This window comes from Panulirus ornatus, chromosome 2, assembly GCF_036320965.1.
Source record: "Panulirus ornatus isolate Po-2019 chromosome 2, ASM3632096v1, whole genome shotgun sequence".
Lineage (NCBI taxonomy): Eukaryota > Metazoa > Arthropoda > Malacostraca > Decapoda > Palinuridae > Panulirus > Panulirus ornatus.
Window position 1 is genome coordinate 76,805,939 of NC_092225.1, and position 21,739 is coordinate 76,827,677.

General features: G+C 42.1%; 1 protein-coding gene across 3 annotated transcripts in view; it reads right to left on the minus strand.

Moving 5' to 3' along the window:
• The window catches only part of LOC139757368 (venom phosphodiesterase 2-like), a 156,099-nt gene that overhangs the window by 52,926 nt on the left and 81,434 nt on the right, over positions 1-21,739 (minus strand). For all 3 annotated transcript variants that reach the window (XM_071677790.1, XM_071677782.1, XM_071677799.1), the window contains exon 12: positions 906-1,110. In XM_071677790.1, the coding sequence (XP_071533891.1) occupies positions 906-1,110 (205 nt within the window). The remainder of the gene's footprint in view (positions 1-905; positions 1,111-21,739) is intronic.

Genomic DNA, 21,739 nt, shown 5'->3' on the forward strand with positions numbered 1-21,739 from the left:
TAATTACAAAGTTCAAATCTGCTCATGGAAACAGAACACTTCCACTGTAAACAATTACTCAAGTAGAGACAAGTGAAAAAACTTCTGGTAGCTGAGCTTTTGCATGGTTTAATTACCTAGAAGACACTGACAGCTCATCAAAGAACGAATAAGTAAATAAATTTAAATTCAATGTTTTCATATCAAATTTCAAAACATTCTCTTATCTGATGTCTTACTTTATCAAAACTACTTTCAACAGTGACTTTGGTACAATACTTACTCCCTAGAGTATTGCAATGATACTCCATATTTCAACACACTCAACAACAATAACAGCAACTACATCAATATACGTCATCAAACAGTTAACTTTCACAACTAAATGTGGACTGATTAGAGTGCAGGAAATCTGATGATAGAGCTAACAGAAATTAATATAATCAACTCATTCTACCAAATTTGTAAATTGGATCTCATTTCTAATTCAAGTAACATTTCCACGCAGCAGTAACTAAGTAATATACAACTTGAAGTTCACAACTTCTGGACATCATGTTCTTTATTGTTTAACTAACCAGTAATTACTAGTGTTTCTGTATCCTCCTAGTGTAGCATTAATGAAGTTCAAGATTACCTCTTTGTCCCTTCCACAAAAGACTAATAACAGAATGGTGCTTTACAACTTACCTACAGTATATTCAAGTTGGCTCTAAAAGATATAAAGGTAATTCAATGAAGTATTTTACTTTAAAGTGTCATATAACAGACACAAAATATATCCATCTCACACAGGAAGTATTTTACTTTAAAGTGTCACATAACACACACAAAATATCTCCATCTCACACAGCCATGGCCTTAAAGCATAGTAAGTCAAAATAATCTATAAATAATTAAACCAACATATATATAAGCAGAAATACCTGACTTTATCCAAATCATCAGCGAAGGAGTTAGCATCATAATCAAAAACGGGCCCAGCAATAACATTCAAGGCACCATATAAATTGGCCCATTTGCTTATGAAGTTCTTCAGCTCTTGCCAGCGTTGTGTCAGCTGGTGGGTGAAGGGAACAGCATTGCTGATCAGGTATGGCAGTTGGGCAAAATCTCTTCTGGTGGTGAAGTCTGTTCCAACAGAACCAAATCAATCACTGGTGCTTTAGATTTAAAAGTAATTTAAATATATATATATATATATATATATATATATATATATATATATATATATATATATATATATATGTACGTGTAGGAAGAGAGGAAAGTGATTGGTTCTCAGTGAATGTAGGTTTGCGGCAGGGGTGTGTGATGTCTCCATGGTTGTTTAATTTGTTTATGGATGGGGTTGTTAGGGAGGTAAATGCAAGAGTTTTGGAAAGAGGGGCAAGTATGAAGTCTGTTGTGGATGAGAGAGCTTGGGAAGTGAGTCAGTTGTTGTTCGCTGATGATACAGCGCTGGTGGCTGATTCATGTGAGAAACTGCAGAAGCTGATGACTGAGTTTGGTAAAGTGTGTGGAAGAAGAAAGTTAAGAGTAAATGTGAATAAGAGCAAGGTTATTAGGTACAGTAGGGTTGAGGGTCAAGTCAATTGGGAGGTGAGTTTGAATGGAGAAAAACTGGAGGAAGTGAAGTGTTTTAGATATCTGGGAGTGGATCTGGCAGCGGATGGAACCATGGAAGTGGAAGTGGATCATAGGGTGGGGGAGGGGGCGAAAATTCTGGGGGCATTGAAGAATGTGTGGAGGTCGAGAACATTATCTCGGAAAGCAAAAATGGGTATGTTTGAAGGAATAGTGGTTCCAACAATGTTGTATGGTTGCGAGGCGTGGGCTATGGATAGAGTTGTGCGCAGGAGGATGGATGTGCTGGAAATGAGATGTTTGAGGACAGTGTGTGGTGTGAGGTGGTTTGAACGAGTGAGTAACGTAAGGGTAAGAGAGATGTGTGGAAATAAAAAGAGCGTGGTTGAGAGAGCAGAAGAGGGTGTTTTGAAGTGGTTTGGGCACATGGAGAGAATGAGTGAGGAAAGATTGACCAAGAGGATATATGTGTCGGAGGTGGAGGGAACGAGGAGAAGAGGGAGACCAAATTGGAGGTGGAAAGATGGAGTGAAAAAGATTTTGTGTGATCGGGGCCTGAATATGCAGGAGGGTGAAAGGAGGGCAAGGAATAGAGTGAATTGGAGCGATGTGGTATACCGGGGTTGACGTGCTGTCAGTGGATTGAATCAAGGCATGTGAAGCGTCTGGGGTAAACCATGGAAAGCTGTGTAGGTATGTATATTTGCGTGTGTGGATGTATGTATATACATGTGTATGGGGGGGGTTGGGCCATTTCTTTCGTCTGTTTCCTTGCGCTACCTCGCAAACGCGGGAGACAGCGGCAAAGTATAATAAAAAAATAAAAATATAAAAATATATATATATATATTTTTCAAACTTTTTTTTTTTTTTTTCAAACTATTCGCCATTTCCTGCGTTAGCAAGGTAGCGTTAAGAACAGAGAACTGGGCCTTTGAGGGAATATCCTCACCTGGCACCCTTCTCTGTTCCTTCTTTTGGAAAATTAAAAAAGAATAATGAGGGGAGGATTTCCAGCCCCCCGCTCCCTCCCCTTTTAGTCGCCTTCTACGACACGCAGGGAATACGTGGGAAGTATTCTTTCTCCCCTATCCCCAGGGATATATTTTTTTTTTTATATATTTTGCTTTGTTGCTGTCTCCCGCGTCTGCAAGGTAGCACAAGGAAACAGATGAAAGAAATGGCCCAACCCACCCCCATACACAATGTACACACACACACGCCCACACACGCAAATATACATACCTATACATCTCAATGTACACATATATATACACACAGACACATTATATATATATATATATATATATATATATATACCGGGGGAAAAAAAAAAAACAAAAAAAAACGAGGGGAGGATTTCCAGCCCCCCGCTCCCTTCCCTTTTAGTCGCCTTCTACGACACGCAGGGAATACGTGGGAAGTATTCTTTCTCCCCTATCCCCAGGGAATATAATTTAATTTTCCAAAAGAAGGAACAGAGGGGGCCAGGTGAGGATATTCCGAAAAAGGCCCAGTCCTCTGTTCTTAACGCTACCTCGCTAATGCGGGAAATGGCGAATAGTTTGAAAAAAAAAAAAAAAAAAAAAAAAAAAAATATATATATATATATATATTTTTTTTTTTTTTTTTTTTTTTTTTTTTTATACTTTGTCGCTGTCTCCCGCGTTTGCGAGGTAGCGCAAGGAAACAGACGAAAGAAATGGCCCAACCTCCCCCCCCCCCATACACATCATGTACATACACACGTCCACACACGCAAATATACATACCTACACAGCTTTCCATGGTTTACCCCAGACGCTTCACATGCCTTGATTCAATCCACTGACAGCACGTCAACCCCTGTATACCACATGACTCCAATTCACTCTATTCCTTGCCCTCCTTTCACCCTCCTGCATGTTCAGGCCCCGATCACACAAAATCTTTTTCACTCCATCTTTCCACCTCCAATTTGGTCTCCCTCTTCTCCTCGTTCCCTCCACCTCCGACACATATATCCTCTTGGTCAATCTCTCCTCACTCATTCTCTCCATGTGCCCAAACCATTTCAAAACACCCTCTTTTGCTCTCTCAACCACGCTCTTTTTATTTCCACACATCTCTCTTACCCTTACGTTACTTACTCGATCAAACCACCTCACACCACACATTGTCCTCAAACATCTCATTTCCAGCACATCCATCCTCCTGCGCACACCTCTATCCATAGCCCACGCCTCGCAACCATACAACATTGTTGGAACCACTATTCCCTCAAACATACCCATTTTCGCTTTCCGAGATAATGTTCTCGACTTCCACACATTTTTCAAGGCTCCCAAAATTTTCGCCCCCTCCCCCACCCTATGATCCACTTCCGCTTCCATGGTTCCATCCGCTGACAGATCCACTCCCAGATATCTAAAACACTTCACTTCCTCCAGTTTTTCTCCATTCAAACTCACCTCCCAATTGACTTGACCCTCACCCCTACTGTACCTAATAACCTTGCTCTTATTCACATTTACTCTCAACTTTCTTCTTCCACACACTTTACCAAACTCAGTCACCAACTTCTGCAGTTTCTCACATGAATCAGCCACCAGCGCTGTATCATCAGCGAACAACAACTGACTCACTTCCCAAGCTCTCTCATCCCCAACAGAACTTTTAAAGGGGAAGTAAATGTTTATAGTTGTGTTAATGGAGTGATAGTTTTCATGCATGGTGTTTTTGACAAGAAAATAGTGAAGTTGGAAAAAAATGTAGCTTAGACATTGAAGCTTATTGATACAGTGGTGAAATTGATGAGAACTGCTATTGACGTTTGTGTGAATAAATTGTACATTTCCTTTTCCATAGCCAGAGGTTGAACCATTATGTGACATTCATTTTTTTTTTCATTCATTTCAAGCTAAAAGTTTGTTTTATAAATTGTTTCTTACATTTTTCATATGTATATATATGTATGTGTGTGTGTGTGTGTGTATGTGCGTATGTATGTGTATGTGTGTGTGTGTGTATATGTATATATATATGTATATTATCCCTGGGGATAGGGGTGAAAGAATACTTCCCACGTATTCCTCGCGTGTCGTAGAAAGCGACTAGAGGGGACGGGAGCGGGGGGCCGGAAATCCTCCCCTCCTTGTATTAACTTTCTAAAATGGGGAAATATATATATATATATATATATATATTTTTTTTTTCATACTATTCGCCATTTCCCGCGATAGCGAGGTAGCGTTAAGAACAGAGGACTGGGCCTTTGAGGGAATATCCTCACCTGGCCCTCTTCTCTGTTCCTTCTTTTGGAAAAAAAAAAAAAAAAAAAATAAAAATAAAAAAAAAGAGAGAGGGGAGGATTTCCAGCCCCCCGCTCCCTTCCCTTTTAGTCGCCTTTTACGACACGCAGGGAATACGTGGGAAGTATTCTTTCTCCCCTATCCCCAGTTTCTCACATGAATCAGCCACCAGTACTGTATAATCAGCGAACAACAACTGACTCACTTCCCAAGCTCTCTCATCCCCAACAGACTTCATACTTGCCCCTCTTTCCAAAACTCTTGCATTTACCTCCCTAACAACCCCATCCATAAACAAATTAAACATATATATATATATATATATATATATATATATATATATATATATATATATATATATATATATATATATCCCTGGGGATAGGGGAGAAAGAATACTTCCCACGTATTCCCTGCGTGTCGTAGAAGGCGACTAAAAGGGGAGGGAGCGGGGGGCTGGAAATCCTCCCCTCTCGTTTTTTTTTTTTTTTTCCAAAAGAGGGACAGAGAATTGCCCCAGGTGAGGGTATTCCCTCAAAGGCCCAGTCCTCTGTTCTTAACGCTACCTCGCTAATGCAGGAAATGGCGAATAGTTTGAAAGAAAGAAGAAAGAATATATATATATATATATATATATATATATATATATATATATATATATATATATATATATATATATATACATATATATATATACATATGTGAGAAATACTTAGAAAAGCAAATGGATTTGTATGTAGCATTTATGGATCTGGAGAAGGCATATGATAGAGTTGATAGAGATGCTCTGTGGAAGGTATTAAGAATATATGGTGTGGGAGGCAAGTTGTTAGAAGCAGTGAAAAGTTTTTATCGAGGATGTAAGGCATGTGTACGTGTAGGAAGAGAGGAAAGTGATTGGTTCTCAGTGAATGTAGGTTTGCGGCAGGGGTGTGTGATGTCTCCATGGTTGTTTAATTTGTTTATGGATGGGGTTGTAAGGGAGGTAAATGCAAGAGTTTTGGAAAGAGGGGCAAGTATGAAGTCTGTTGGGGATGAGAGAGCTTGGGAAGTGAGTCAGTTGTTGTTCGCTGATGATACAGCGCTGGTGGCTGATTCATGTGAGAAACTGCAGAAGCTGGTGACTGAGTTTGGTAAAGTGTGTGGAAGAAGAAAGTTGAGAGTAAATGTGAATAAGAGCAAGGTTATTAGGTACAGTAGGGGTGAGGGTCAAGTCAATTGGGAGGTGAGTTTGAATGGAGAAAAACTGGAGGAAGTGAAGTGTTTTAGATATCTGGGAGTGGATCTGTCAGCGGATGGAACCATGGAAGCGGAAGTGGATCATAGGGTGGGGGAGGGGGCGAAAATTTTGGGAGCCTTGAAAAATGTGTGGAAGTCGAGAACATTATCTCGGAAAGCAAAAATGGGTATGTTTGAGGGAATAGTGGTTCCAACAATGTTGTATGGTTGCGAGGCGTGGGCTATGGATAGAGATGTGCGCAGGAGGATGGATGTGCTGGAAATGAGATGTTTGAGGACAATGTGTGGTGTGAGGGGGTTTGATCGATGAAACGAAGGGTAAGGAGATGTGTGGAAATAAAAAGAGCGTGGTGAGAGAGCAAAGAGGGGGTTTTTAAGTGGTTTGGGGAAATGGAGAGGAGAGAGGAAAGATTTACCAAGAGGATAATGTGTCGGGGGTGGAGGGGAAAAAGGAGAAGAGGGACCCAAATTGGGGGGTGGAAAAAATGGATAAAAAGATTTTGTGTGATCGGGGGCCCGAACTGCAGGAGGGTGAAAGGAGGGGGAAGGGAAAAGAGTGAATTGGGGCGAAGGGGTTTACCGGGGGTTTAGGCTGTCAGTGGATTAAGCAGGGGTGTGAAGCCGGGGGTAAACCAGAAAGCGTGTAGGTATTATATTTTCGTGTGGGACGATGTTATACATTTTATGGGGGGGGGGTTGGCCATTTCTTTCGTCTTTTCCCCTTTCGCTACCTCGCAAACGCAGGGACAGCGACAAAGTAAATAAATAAATAAAATATATAAAATAATATATATAATATATAATATAAATTTTAAAAATAAATAAATTATATATATATACATATTTTTTTCTATTATACTTTTTTTGCTGTCCCCGCGTTAGGAGGAAGGCAAGAAACAGACAAAAAAAAGGCCCCCCCCACCCCCATAACAAGTATAACATACACGTCCCCCACCGCACATTACAACCTGTAATCTCAATGAAACCCTATATATACACATAAAATACAATATATACAGACTATCATGTATCCCTATACAAAAATTTATACTGTCTGCCTTTTTCATTCCATCGCCCCCCCCGCCGCACATAAATGACAACCCCCCCCCCAGCATGGGTTTCAAGGTATGCTAGGAAAAGACAAAAAAAGGGGACATTCTTCACAAATCATCTTGAGCGTCATGTAAAATGCACCGAAACCACAACCCCTTTTTACTCCAGGCCCCAAGAACTTCCAGTTTACCAATGCTTCACAAGCCCGGTTTAAACCATTGGCAGCATGTCGACCCCGGGGATACCAAATCGTTCCAATTCACCCCCTTTTCCTGCACACCTTTCACCCTCCCATTTCAGGCCCCGCACTAAAAATCTTGTTCCCCATCTTTCCACCCCCAAATTTTGGTCTCCCACTTCCCCGTTCCCTCCACCTCTCACATATATCCTTTTGGTCAATTTTTCCTCACCATTCCTAAAGTGACCAAACCATTTAAAAACACTCTCTTCTCCTTCAACCATACTTTTTTTATTACCACACATCCCTTACCCTTTCATTACTTACTCGATCAAACAACCTCACACCACATATTGTCCTCAAAACATCTCATTTCCAACACATCCATCCTCCCCCACAACTTTTCTATACCCACGTTATATACATATAACAAATATAGGCATATGAAGCGCACTTCCATATAACAACAAAACTCCAAAAACCAGGATCGAACCCGGGACCCCTGCATGGCAGGCGGAAGCACCACTGCTAGACTATGATTGCCCCTAATATGTAAATGAGTATTCAAATAGTACTTCTCATAATCTTTTGCATAAGTCAGAATAGAAAAGATAGAGCAACTCTAAAATCCTAACCATTGGGTGTAAAAGCCTATCCCTCCCGCCCCAATTCCTGCACATCAAAAAGCACGGGAAACCTTTAAGACCAGGGACCACTATCACCAAAAACACAAAGGGTAGCTTATTTTTTCCCAAACTTCATAACTTATATTATGCTCTATATCCACACGCTCCCTTTATCACTCCCTGTATTTGTATTGCAATTACCTCCTTGTCTAGTACAGGGAGAGAAATCTACACTCATGGGTCCCCGTCTCCTGAACTTTCTATGACATAAAGAAGCCTTTGTACCCTTTATTGTCCAACTCAAGTTTCTTTCCAATCTCGTATATTTGTCTTTTCAAGTTATTCAGAAAATATATTTGACTTTATAATTTCAAGGATATTCATAAACCACTGAAAAAAAATCTTTTCAGAATCATATTTCATCCACTACTTTCAGAATGGATAAGTTTTTGTTGATGGTTTGGCACAATGCACTAAAAAGTGTGGGAGTAAGTCCTGAGTGTCAAGTGAGCTGCCACTGCACACATTTTATTGTTTACTTTACCTACATAAAAATGTAATTACTGATTTTAAAATGTTTCATCCTGTACAATAAATTTTTTCTTGCTACAATCAATGTGATTCATTTTAAATTTTTTTTTTTCTATTTTTTTTTTTGCCGGTCTCCCGCTTTTTTGAGGTAGCGCAGAAACAGACGAAAGAAAGGGCCCCCAACCCACCCCCATACACATGATAAACATACGTCCACACACGCAAAAAAACATACCTACACAGCTTTCCATGGGGTTTTCCCCAGAAAGGGTTCACAAGCCTTGATTCAATCCATTGACAGCACTCAACCCCCGTATACCACGCTCCAATTCCCCTCTATTCCTTCCCTCCTTTCACCCTCCTGCATTTCAGGCCCCATCACCAAAATCTTTTTCACTCCTTTTTTCCACCTCCAAAAAATTTGTCTCCCTCCTTTCTCCTCCCTTCCCTCCACCTCCGACAAAATAAAATCCTCTTGGTCAATCTTTTCCCCACTCATTTCTTTCCCTGTGGGCCCCAAAACCCTTCAAAACAACCCTCTTTTGCTCTCCCAACCACGCCTTTTTATTTCCCCCACATCTCTCTTAAACCCTTCCCTTACTTACTCGATCAAACCCCCTCACAAAACCCCACATTGCCTCAAACATCTCATTTTTCCCCACACATCCTCCTGCGCACAACTCTACCATACCCCCCGCCTCGGGACATACAACATTGTTTGGAACCCCTATTCCTTTAAACAAAACCCATTTTTTTTCTTTCCAAGAAATGTTCTCACTTCCACACATTCTTCAAAAACTCCCAGAATTTTTGCCCCCCCCCCCACCCTATGACCCCCTTCCGCTTCCATGGTTTCCAACCGCTGCCCCGATCCACTCCCAATACAAAACATTTACCTTTCCCCCAGTTTTTTTCCCCATTCAACCCCACCCCCAATTGACTTGACCCTCACCCTACTGTACTAATACCTTGCCTTATCCATTTCTCTAACTTCTTCTTCCCCAAAACTTTACCAAACTCAGTCACCAGCTTCTGCAGTTTCTCACATGAATCACCACCAGGCCCCGTATCATTTTCCCCGAACAACAACTGACTCATTCCCAACACTCTCATCCCCAACAGACATCAATACTTGCGCCTCTTTCCAAAACTCTTGCATTCCACCTCCCTAACAACCCCATCCATAAACAAAAATTAAACAACCATTGAGACATCACACACCCCTGCTGCCAACCCTAGCATTCACTGAGAACCAATTTTTTAAACAGCAAACTCAAAAATGCTTGTAAAATATGTGGATTGCACACCAATCTGAATGCAATAACTGTCCAGGGTCAGGTGGCTGCTATCCGTACTGCCTCCTCCACCTTTGTTCCAGAAACATCCTCCATCCCTCCAATTTTGGTCAACTTTCAGTTCTGACCTGAATCCATGTCCCATAAAATCACTACTCATCTGCAATCCTAAACCACATCATCAATTGTATCAAAGGCCATTCAAATTCTTTCAAGAATACTCACAAGAATATGCCTGCCCGAAGCATAAGCTTGAACATGACTAATTGTAAGAAAACTGTAATCAAAAAAGGAAATTGTAAGGATAAGTGTTATCCTCCCTCATGACGTTGTGTTATTAACAATCTACATATTTTCTGTGGAAGGTATTAAGAATATATGGTGTGGGAGGCAAGTTGTTAGAAGCAGTGAAAAGTTTTTATCGAGGATGTAAGGCGTGTGTACGTGTAGGAAAGAGAGGAAAGTGATTGGTTATCAGTGAATGTCAGTTTGCGGCAGGGGTGTGTGATGTCTCCATGGTTGTTTAATTTGTTTATGGATGGGGTTGTTAGGGAGGTAAATGCAAGAGTCTTGGAAAGAGGGCAAGTATGAAGTCTGTTGGGGATGAGAGAGCTTGGGAAGTGATGTCAGTTGTTGTTCGCTGATGATACAGCGCTGGTGGCGGATTCATGTGAGAAACTGCAGAAGCTGGTGACTGAGTTTGGTAAAGTGTGTGAAGAAGAAAGTTAAGAGTAAATGTGAATAAGAGCAAGGTTATTAGGTACAGTAGGTTGAGGGTCAAGTCAATTGGGAGGTAAGTTTGAATGAAGAAAAACTGGAGGAAGTGAAGTGTTTTAGATATCTGGGAGTGGATCTGTCAGCGGATGGAACCATGGAAGCGAAGTGGATCATAGGGTGGGGGAGGGGGCGAAAATTTTGGAGCCTTGAAAAATGTGTGGAAGTCGAGAACATTATCCCGGAAAGCAAAAATGGGTATGTTTGAAGGAATAGTGGTTCCACCAATGTTGTATGGTTGCGAGGCGTGGGCTATGGATAGAGTTGTGCGCAGGAGGATGGATGTGCTGGAAATGAGATGTTTGAGGACAATGTGTGGTGTGAGGTGGTTTGATCGAGTAAGTAATGTAAGGGTAAGAGAGATGTGTGGAAATAAAAAGAGCGTGGTTGAGAGAGCAGAAGAGGGTGTTTTGAAATGGTTTGGTCACATGGAGAGAATGAGTGAGGAAAGATTGACCAAGAGGATATATGTGTCGGAGGTGAAGGGAACGAGGAGAAGAGGGAGACCAAATTGGAGGTGGAAAGATGGAGTGAAAAGGATTTTGTGTGATCGGGGCCTGAACATGCAGGAGGGTGAAAGGAGGGCAAGGAATAGAGTGAATTGGAACGATGTGGTATACCGGGGTCAATGTGCTGTCAATGGATTGAACCAGGGCATGTGAAGCGTCTGGGGTAAACCATGGAAAGTTTGTGGGGCCTTGATGTGGAAAGGGAGCTGTGGTTTCGGTGCATTATACATGACAGCTAGAGACTGAGTATGAATGAATGTGGCCTTTGTTGTCTTTTCCTAGTGCTACCTCACACACATGCAGAAGGAGGGGTTATTATTTCATGTGTGACAGGGTGGCAACGGAATGAATGAGGGCAGACAGTATGAATCATGTACATGTGTATATGTCTGTGTTTGTATATATATGAGATGATGGGTATGTATATGTGCGTGTGTGGACGTGTATGTACATACATGTGTATGTGGGTGGGTTGGGATATTCTTTCATCTGTTTCCTTGCGCTACCTCGCAAACGCGGGAGACAGCGACAAAGTATAAAAAAAAAAAAAAAACATATTTTCTGTGGAAGGTATTAAGAATATATGGTGTGGGAGGCAAGTTGTTGGAAGCAGTGAAAAGTTTTTATCGAGGATGTAAGGCGTGTGTACGTGTAGGAAGAGAGGAAAGTGATTGGTTATCAGTGAATGTCAGTTTGCGGCAGGGGTGTGTGATGTCTCCATGGTTGTTTAATTTGTTTATGGATGGGGTTGTTAGGGAGGTAAATGCAAGAGTCTTGGAAAGAGGGCAAGTATGAAGTCTGTTGGGGATGAGAGAGCTTGGGAAGTAGTGAGTCAGTTGTTGTTCGCTGATGATACAGCGCTGGTGGCGGATTCATGTGAGAAACTGCAGAAGCTGGTGACTGAGTTTGGTAAAGTGTGTGGAAGAAGAAAGTTAAGAGTAAATGTGAATAAGAGTGAGGTTATTAGGTACAGTAGGGTTGAGGGACAAGTCAATTGGGAGGTAAGTTTTGAATGAAGAAAAACTGGAGGAAGTGAAGTGTTTTAGATATCTGGGAGTGGATTTGACAGCGGATGGAACCATGGAAGCGGAAGTGAATCATAGGGTGGGGGAGGGGGCGAAAATTTTGGAGCCTTGAAAAATGTGTGGAAGTCGAGAACATTATCCCGGAAAGCAAAAATGGGTATGTTTGAAGGAATAGTAGTTCCAACAATGTTGTATGGTTGCGAGGCGTGGGCTATGGATAGAGTTGTGCGCAGGAGGATGGATGTGCTGGAAATGAGATGTTTGAGGACAATGTGTGGTGTGAGGTGGTTTGATCGAGTAAGTAATGTAAGGGTAAGAGAGATGTGTGGTAATAAAAAGAGTGTGGTTGAGAGAGCAGAAGAGGGTGTTTTGAAATGGTTTGGTCACATGGAGAAAATGAGTGAGGAAAGATTGACAAAGAGGATATATGTGTTAGAGGTGGAGGGAACGAGGAGAAGAGGGAGACCAAATTGGAGGTGGAAAGATGGAGTGAACAAGATTTTGAGTGATTGGGGCCTGAAAATGCAGGAGGGTGAAAGGCGTGCAAGGAATAGAGTGAATTGGAACGATGTGGTATACCGGGGTCAATGTGCTGTCAATGGATTGAACCAGGGCATGTGAAGCGTCTGGGGTAAACCATGGAAAGTTCTGTGGGGCCTGGATGTGGAAAGGGAGCTGTGGTTTCGGTGCATTATACATGACAGCTAGAGACTGAGTATGAATGAATGTGGCCTTTGTTGTCTTTTCCTAGTGCTACCTCACACACATGCAGAAGGAGGGGTTATTATTTCATGTGTGACAGGGTGGCAACGGAATGAATGAGGGCAGACAGTATGAATCATGTACATGTGTATATGTCTGTGTTTGTATATATATGAGATGATGGGTATGTATATGTGCGTGTGTGGACGTGTATGTACATACATGTGTATGTGGGTGGGTTGGGATATTCTTTCATCTGTTTCCTTGCGCTACCTCGCAAACGCGGGAGACAGCGACAAAGTATAAAAAAAAAAAAAAACATATTTTCTGTGGAAGGTATTAAGAATATATGGTGTGGGAGGCAAGTTGTTGGAAGCAGTGAAAAGTTTTTATCGAGGATGTAAGGCGTGTGTACGTGTAGGAAGAGAGGAAAGTGATTGGTTATCAGTGAATGTCAGTTTGCGGCAGGGGTGTGTGATGTCTCCATGGTTGTTTAATTTGTTTATGGATGGGGTTGTTAGGGAGGCGAATGCAAGAGTTTGGAAAGAGGGCAAGTATGAAGTCTGTTGGGGATGAGAGAGCTTGGGAAGTGATGTCAGTTGTTGTTCGCTGATGATACAGCGCTGGAGGCTGATTTGGGTGAGAAACTGCAGAAGCTGGTGACTGAGTTTGGTAAAGTGTGTGAAAGAAGAAAGCTGAGAGTAAATGTGAATAAGAGTGAGGTTATTAGGTACAGTAGGGTTGAGGGACAAGTCAATTGGGAGGTAAGTTTGAATGAAGAAAAACTGGAGGAAGTGAAGTGTTTTAGATATCTGGGAGTGGATTTGACAGCGGATGGAACCATGGAAGCGAAGTGGATCATAGGGTGGGGGAGGGGGCGAAAGTTCTGGAGCATTGAAGAATGTGTGGAAGTCGAGAACGTTATCTGGAAAGCATAAATGGGGTATGTTTGAAGGAATAGTGGTTCCACCAATGTTGTATGGTTGCGAGGCATGGGCTATAGATAGAGTTGTGCGGAGGAGGGTGGATGTGCTGGAAATGAGATGTTTGAGGACAATGTGTGGTGTGAGGTGGTTTGATCGAGTAAGTAAAGTAAGGGTAAGAGAGATGTGTGGTAATAAAAAGAGTGTGGTTGAGAGAGCAGAAGAGGGTGTTTTGAAATGGTTTGGTCACATGGAGAGAATGAGTGAGGAAAGATTGACCAAGAGGATATATGTGTTAGAGGTGGAGGGAACGAGGAGAAGTGGAGACCAAATTGGAGGTGGAAAGATGGAGTGAACAAGATTTTGAGTGATTGGGGCCTGAAAATGCAGGAGGGTGAAAGGCGTGCAAGGAATAGAGTGAATTGGAACGATGTGGTATACCGGGGTCAATGTGCTGTCAATGGATTGAACCAGGGCATGTGAAGCGTCTGGGGTAAACCATGGAAAGTTCTGTGGGGCCTGGATGTGGAAAGGAGCTGTGGTTTCGGTGCATTATACATGACAGCTAGAGACTGAGTATGAATGAATGTGCCTTTGTTGTCTTTTCCTAGTGCTACCTCACACACATGCAGAAGGAGGGGGTTATTATTTCATGTGTGACAGGGTGGCAACGGAATGAATGAGGGCAGACAGTATGAATCATGTACATGTGTATATGTCTGTGTTTGTATATATATGAGATGATGGGTATGTATATGTGCGTGTGTGGACGTGTATGTACATACATGTGTATGTGGGTGGGTTGGGATATTCTTTCATCTGTTTCCTTGCGCTACCTCGCAAACGCGGAGACAGCGACATGAATAAATATATATATATAATATATATATATATATATATATATATATATATATATATATATAATATATTTTTTTTTTTTTTCATACTATTCGCCATTTCCCGCATTAGCGAGGTAGCGTTAAGAACAGAGGACTGGGCTTTAGAGGGAATATCCTCACCTGGCCCCCTTCTCTGTTCCTTCTTTTGGAAAATTAAAAAAAACGAGAGGGGAGGATTTCCAGCCACCCGCTCCCCCCCCTTTTAGTCGCCTTCTACGACACGCAGGGAATACGTGGGAAGTATTCTTTCTCCCCTATCCCCAGGGATAATATATATATATATATATCATATATATATATATAATATATATATATATATATAATATATATATATATATATATATATCCTCTTTGTCAAGCTTTCCTCACTCATTCTCTATATGTCCAAACCATTTCAACAAAACCTTCTGCTATCCCAACCACACTCTCTCTACTACCACACATCTCTCTTACCCTTTCATTACTTAATCAAACCACCTCACACCACACGTCCCCAAACACTTCACTTCAAACACATCCACCCTCCTCCACACAACCCCATCTATATCCCATGCCCCACAACCATATAATATTGTTGGAACCACCATTCCTTCAAACATATCAATTTTGCTCTCTGAGATAATGTTCTCTCTTTCCACACATTGTTCATAGCTCCCAGAACCTTCACCCCCTACTCCACCCTGCGACTCACTTCCGCTTCCATGGTTCCATCCGCTGCAAAGTCCACTCCCAGATATCTAAAACACCCCTTCCCCCAATTTTTCTCCATTCAAACTTACATTCCATCCCAATTAACTTCCCCTCAACCCTATTGAACCAATGAATCTTATAACCTTGCTCTTATTCACATTTACTCTCAACTTTCTCCTTTTAAACACCTCCAAACTCAGTAACCAACTTCTGCAGTTGCTCACTCGAATCAGCCACCAGCGCTGTATCATCAGCAAACAACAACCAAGTCACCTCCCAGGCCCTCTCATCCCAAACATACTGCATACTCACCTCTCTCTCCAAAACTCTTGCATTCACCTCCCAAAACATCCCATCAATAAACAAATTAAACTTTCATGGAGACATCACACACCCCTACTGCACACCGACTTTCACTGGGAACCAATCACTCTCCTCTCTTCCTTCTCATACACATGCCTTACATCCTTTCATTCACACTTCTAAACTCCTTACCATCTTCTGTTTCTCATCCAAATCTGCCAGCTCACTCCCCAGGCCCTCTCATCCCCCACAGACTGCACACTCACCCTTCTCTCCAAGACTCACATTTACCTCCCTTACCACCTCATCCATTAACAAACTGAACAACCATGACTGAAATCAAACACTCCTGACACAGACAACCCTATGAAACTTCCACTCCCAGGTATCTAAAACATTTTGCTTCCTCCAATTTTTCCCCATTCGGACTCAACTTTGCTAAACCTAATAATCTTGTTGTTTTCTTCACATTTACTCTCCACTCTCTCCTCTCACACTCTTCACCAAACTCAGTCAACCAACTTCTGCAGCTTTTCACTCGAATCTGCCACCAGCTCTGTATCATCAACAACTAACTAACTTCCAGATCCTCTCACTCCCACGGGCTGCACACTCGAACCTCTCTCCAAGACTCTTGCATTTACCTTCTTCACCACCATCATCCATAAAGAAATTGAACAACCATGATTGACATCACACGCCCCCCCCGCAGACCAACCTTCACTTGGAACTATTAACTATTCACTCTCCTCTTTTCCTACTTATACAAATGCCTTACACCTTTGACAAAAATTTCTCACTGCTTCTTACAGCTTTATTCCCACACTGTTTATTCCTAAGACTTTCCCCAAGGCATCTCTATCAAACCTATTATATGCATTCTCCAGATCCTAAATATGAATATACATTCATTAGAATGTATATTCATATTTACATTGTACACTGTACACTGTCTGCCTTTATTCATATATATATATATATATATATATATATATATATATATATATAATATATATATATATATATATTATTTTATTATTTCTTTTATTTTGCTTTGTCCGTTTTATGTCTCCCGCGTTTGCGAGGTAGAGCAAGGAAACAGACGAAAGAAATGGCCCAACCCACCCCCATACACATGTATATACACACACGTCCACACACGCAAATATACATACCTATACATCTCAATGTACACTTATATATACACACACAGACACATACATATATACCCATGCACACAATTCACACTGTCTGCCTTTATTCATTCCCATCGCCACCTGCCACACATGCAATACCATCCCCTCCCCCTCATGTGTGTGGGGTAGCACTAGGAAAAGGACAACAAAGGCCTTGTTCGTTCACACTCAGTCTCTAGCTGTCATGCAATAATGCCCGAAACCACAGCTCCCCTTCCACATCCAGGCCCCCACAGAACTTTCCATGGTTTACTCCAGATGCTTAACATGCCCTGATTCAATCAGGACATACGACAACCCCGGTATACCACATCGATCCAATTCACTCTATTCCTTGCCCGCCTTTCACCCTCCTGCATGTTCAGGCCCCGATCACTCAAAATCTTTTTCACTCCATCTTTCCACCTCCAATTTGGTCTCCCACTTCTCCTCGTTCCCTCCACCTCCGAGACATATATCCTCTTGGTCAATCTTTCCTCACTCATTCTCTCCATGTGCCCAAACCATTTCAAAACACCCTCTTCTGCTCTCTCAACCACGCTCTTTTTATTACACACATCTCTCTTACCCTTACGTTACTTACTCGATCAAACCATCTCACACCACACATTGTCCTCAAACATCTCATTTTTCCAGCACATCCACCCTCCTGCGCACAACTCTATCCATAGCCCATGCCTCGCAACCATACAACATTGTTGGAACCACTATTCCTTCAAACATACCAATTTTTGCTTCCCGAGATAATGTTCTCGACTTCCACACATTCTTCAAAGCTCCCAGAATTTTCGCCCCCTCCCCCACCCTATGATTCACTTCTGCTTCCATGGTTCCATCCGCTGCAAAGTCCACTCCCAGATATCTAAAACACTTCACTTCCTCCAGTTTTTCTCCATTCAAACTCACCTCCCAATTGACTTGACCCTCAACCCTACTGTACCTAATAACCTTGCTCTTATTCACATTTACTCTTAACTTTCTTCTTTCACACACTTTACCAAACTCAGTCACCAGCTTCTGCAGTTTCTCACCCAAATCAGCCTCCAGCGCTGTATCATCAGCAAACAACAACTGACTCACTTCCCAAGCTCTCTCATCCCCAACAGACTTCATACTTGCCCCTCTTTCCAAAACTCTTGCATTCACCTCCCTAACAACCCCATCCATAAACAAATTAAACAACCATTGAGACATCACACACCCCTGCTGCAAACCTACATTCACTGAGAACCAATTTTTATAACAGCAAAATCATAAATGCTTGTAAAATATGTGATGCACCAATCTGATGCAATACTGTCAGGGTCAGGTGGCTGCTAGCCGTACTGCTTCCACTTTGTTCAGAAACATCTCCATCCTCATTTTGGTCAACTTTCAGTTCTGACTGAATCAGTGTCCATAAAATCACTCTCTGCAATCCTAAACCACATCATCAATTGTATCTAAAGGCCATTCAATTTCTTTCATAGAATACTCACAAGAATATGCTGCCAGAGGCATAGCTTGAACATGACTAATTGTAAGAAAACTGTAAACAAAAAAGGAAATTGTAAGGATAAGTGTTCCTCCTCATGACTTGTGTTATTAACAATCTACATATTTTCTGTGGAAGGTATTAAGAATATATGGTGTGGGAGGCAAGTTGTTAGAAGCAGTGAAAAGTTTTTATCGAGGATGTAAGGCGTGTGTACGTGTAGGAAGAGAGGAAAGTGATTGGTTCTCAGTGAATGTAGGTTTGCGGCAGGGGTGTGTGATGTCTCCATGGTTGTTTAATTTGTTTATGGATGGGGTTGTTAGGGAGGTAAATGCAAGAGTCTTGGAAAGAGGGGCAAGTATGAAGTCTGTTGGGGATGAGAGAGCTTGGGAAGTGAGTCAGTTGTTGTTCGCTGATGATACAGCGCTGGTGGCGGATTCATGTGAGAAACTGCAGAAGCTGGTGACTGAGTTTGGTAAAGTGTGTGGAAGAAGAAAGTTAAGAGTAAATGTGAATAAGAGCAAGGTTATTAGGTACAGTAGGGTTGAGGGTCAAGTCAATTGGGAGGTGAGTTTGAATGGAGAAAAACTGGAGGAAGTGAAGTGTTTTAGATATCTGGGAGTGGATCTGTCAGCGGATGGAACCATGGAAGCGAAGTGGATCATAGGGTGGGGGAGGGGGCGAAAATTTTGGAGCCTTGAAAAATGTGTGGAAGTCGAGAACATTATCCCGGAAAGCAAAAATGGGTATGTTTGAAGGAATAGTAGTTCCAACAATGTTGTATGGTTGCGAGGCGTGGCTATGGATAGAGTTTGCGCAGGAGGATGGATGTGCTGGAAATGAGATGTTTGAGGACAATGTGTGGTGTGAGGTGGTTTGATCGAGTAAGTAATGTAAGGGTAAGAGAGATGTGTGGAAATAAAAAGAGCGTGGTTGAGAGAGCAGAAGAGGGTGTTTTGAAATGGTTTGGTCACATGGAGAGAATGAGTGAGGAAAGATTGACCAAGAGGATATATGTGTTAGAGGTGGAGGGAACGAGGAGAAGAGGGAGACCAAATTGGAGGTGGAAAGATGGAGTGAAAAGGATTTTGTGTGATCGGGGCCTGAACATGCAGGAGGGTGAAAGGAGGGCAAGGAATAGAGTGAATTGGAACGATGTGGTATGGGTCGACGTGCTGTCAATGGATTGAACCAGGGCATGTGAAGCGTCTGGGGTAAACCATGGAAAGTTCTGTGGGGCCTGGATGTGGAAAGGGAGCTGTGGTTTCGGTGCATTATACATGACAGCTAGAGACTGAGTATGAATGAATGTGGCCTTTGTTGTCTTTTCCTAGTGCTACCTCACACACATGCAGAAGGAGGGGTTATTATTTCATGTGTGACAGGGTGGCAACGGAATGAATGAGGGCAGACAGTATGAATCATGTACATGTGTATATGTCTGTGTTTGTATATATATGAGATGATGGGTATGTATATGTGCGTGTGTGGACGTGTATGTACATACATGTGTATGTGGGTGGGTTGGGATATTCTTTCATCTGTTTCCTTGCGCTACCTCGCAAACGCGGGAGACAGCGACAAAGTATAAAAAAAAAAAAAAACATATTTTCTGTGGAAGGTATTAAGAATATATGGTGTGGGAGGCAAGTTGTTGGAAGCAGTGAAAAGTTTTTATCGAGGATGTAAGGCGTGTGTACGTGTAGGAAGAGAGGAAAGTGATTGGTTATCAGTGAATGTCAGTTTGCGGCAGGGGTGTGTGATGTCTCCATGGTTGTTTAATTTGTTTATGGATGGGGTTGTTAGGGAGGTAAATGCAAGAGTCTTGGAAAGAGGGCAAGTATGAAGTCTGTTGGGGATGAGAGAGCTTGGGAAGTAGTGAGTCAGTTGTTGTTCGCTGATGATACAGCGCTGGTGGCGGATTCATGTGAGAAACTGCAGAAGCTGGTGACTGAGTTTGGTAAAGTGTGTGGAAGAAGAAAGTTAAGAGTAAATGTGAATAAGAGTGAGGTTATTAGGTACAGTAGGGTTGAGGGACAAGTCAATTGGGAGGTAAGTTTTGAATGAAGAAAAACTGGAGGAAGTGAAGTGTTTTAGATATCTGGGAGTGGATTTGACAGCGGATGGAACCATGGAAGCGGAAGTGAATCATAGGGTGGGGGAGGGGGCGAAAATTTTGGAGCCTTGAAAAATGTGTGGAATGGTGTAAGTGAGGGAGGCAAGTAAGGACAGGGATAAGTGGAGACTCTTTTGCCTTAGCCATCCCTTTGATCAGAATTCGTGGAGGGAAATGGCATCAAAGATATAGATAGATAGCATGTTTGTTATAGAAACATGCAAACACAGTTTACTAAATTTGGTGGTGTGCAAAGTGAGAGGGTTAGGGAGAATGATTTGGTAAAATGAGAAGAGATAGTTATTGCTTTGCAGAAGATGAAAGCTGGCAAGGCAGTGGGTTTGGATGGTATTGCAGTGGAATTTATTAAAAAAGGGGGTGACTGTATTCATGACTGGTTGGTAAGATTATTTAATGTATGCATGACTCATGTTGGGGTGCCTGGGGATTAGAGGAATGCTTGCATAGTGCCACTGTACAAAGGCAAAAGGGATAAAAGTGAGTGCTCAAATTACAGATGTATAAGTTTCTTGAGTATTCCTGGGAAATTATATGGGAGGGTATTGATTGAGAGGGTGAAGGCATGTACAGAGCATCAGATTGGGGAAGAGCAGTGTGGTTTCAGAAGTGGTAGAGGATGTGTGGATCAGGTGTTTGCTTTGAAGAATGTATGTGAGAAATACTTAGAAAAGCAAATGGATTTGTATGTAGCATTTATGGATTTGGAGAAGGCATATGATAGAATTGATAGAGATGCTCTGTGGAAGGTATTAAGAATATATGGTGTGGGAGGCAAGTTGTTGGAAGCAGTGAAAAGTTTTTATTGAGGATGTAAGGCATGTGTACGTGTAGGAAGAGAGGAAAGTGATTGGTTATCAGTGAATGTCAGTTTGCGGCAGGGGTGTGTGATGTCTCCATGGTTGTTTAATTTGTTTATGGATGGGGTTGTTAGGGAGGCGAATGCAAGAGTTTTGGAAAGAGGGGCAAGTATGCAGTCTGTTGTGGATGAGAGTTTGGGAAGTGAGCCAGTTGTTGTTCGCTGATGATACAGCGCTGGAGGCTGATTTGGGTGAGAAACTGCAGAAGCTGGTGACTGAGTTTGGTAAAGTGTGTGAAAGAAGAAAGCTGAGAGTAAATGTGAATAAGAGTGAGGTTATTAGGTACAGTAGGGTTGAGGGACAAGTCAATTGGGAGGTAAGTTTGAATGAAGAAAAACTGGAGGAAGTGAAGTGTTTTAGATATCTGGGAGTGGATTTGACAGCGGATGGAACCATGGAAGCGGAAGTGAATCATAGGGTGGGGGAGGGGGCGAAAGTTCTGGGAGCATTGAAGAATGTGTGGAAGTCGAGA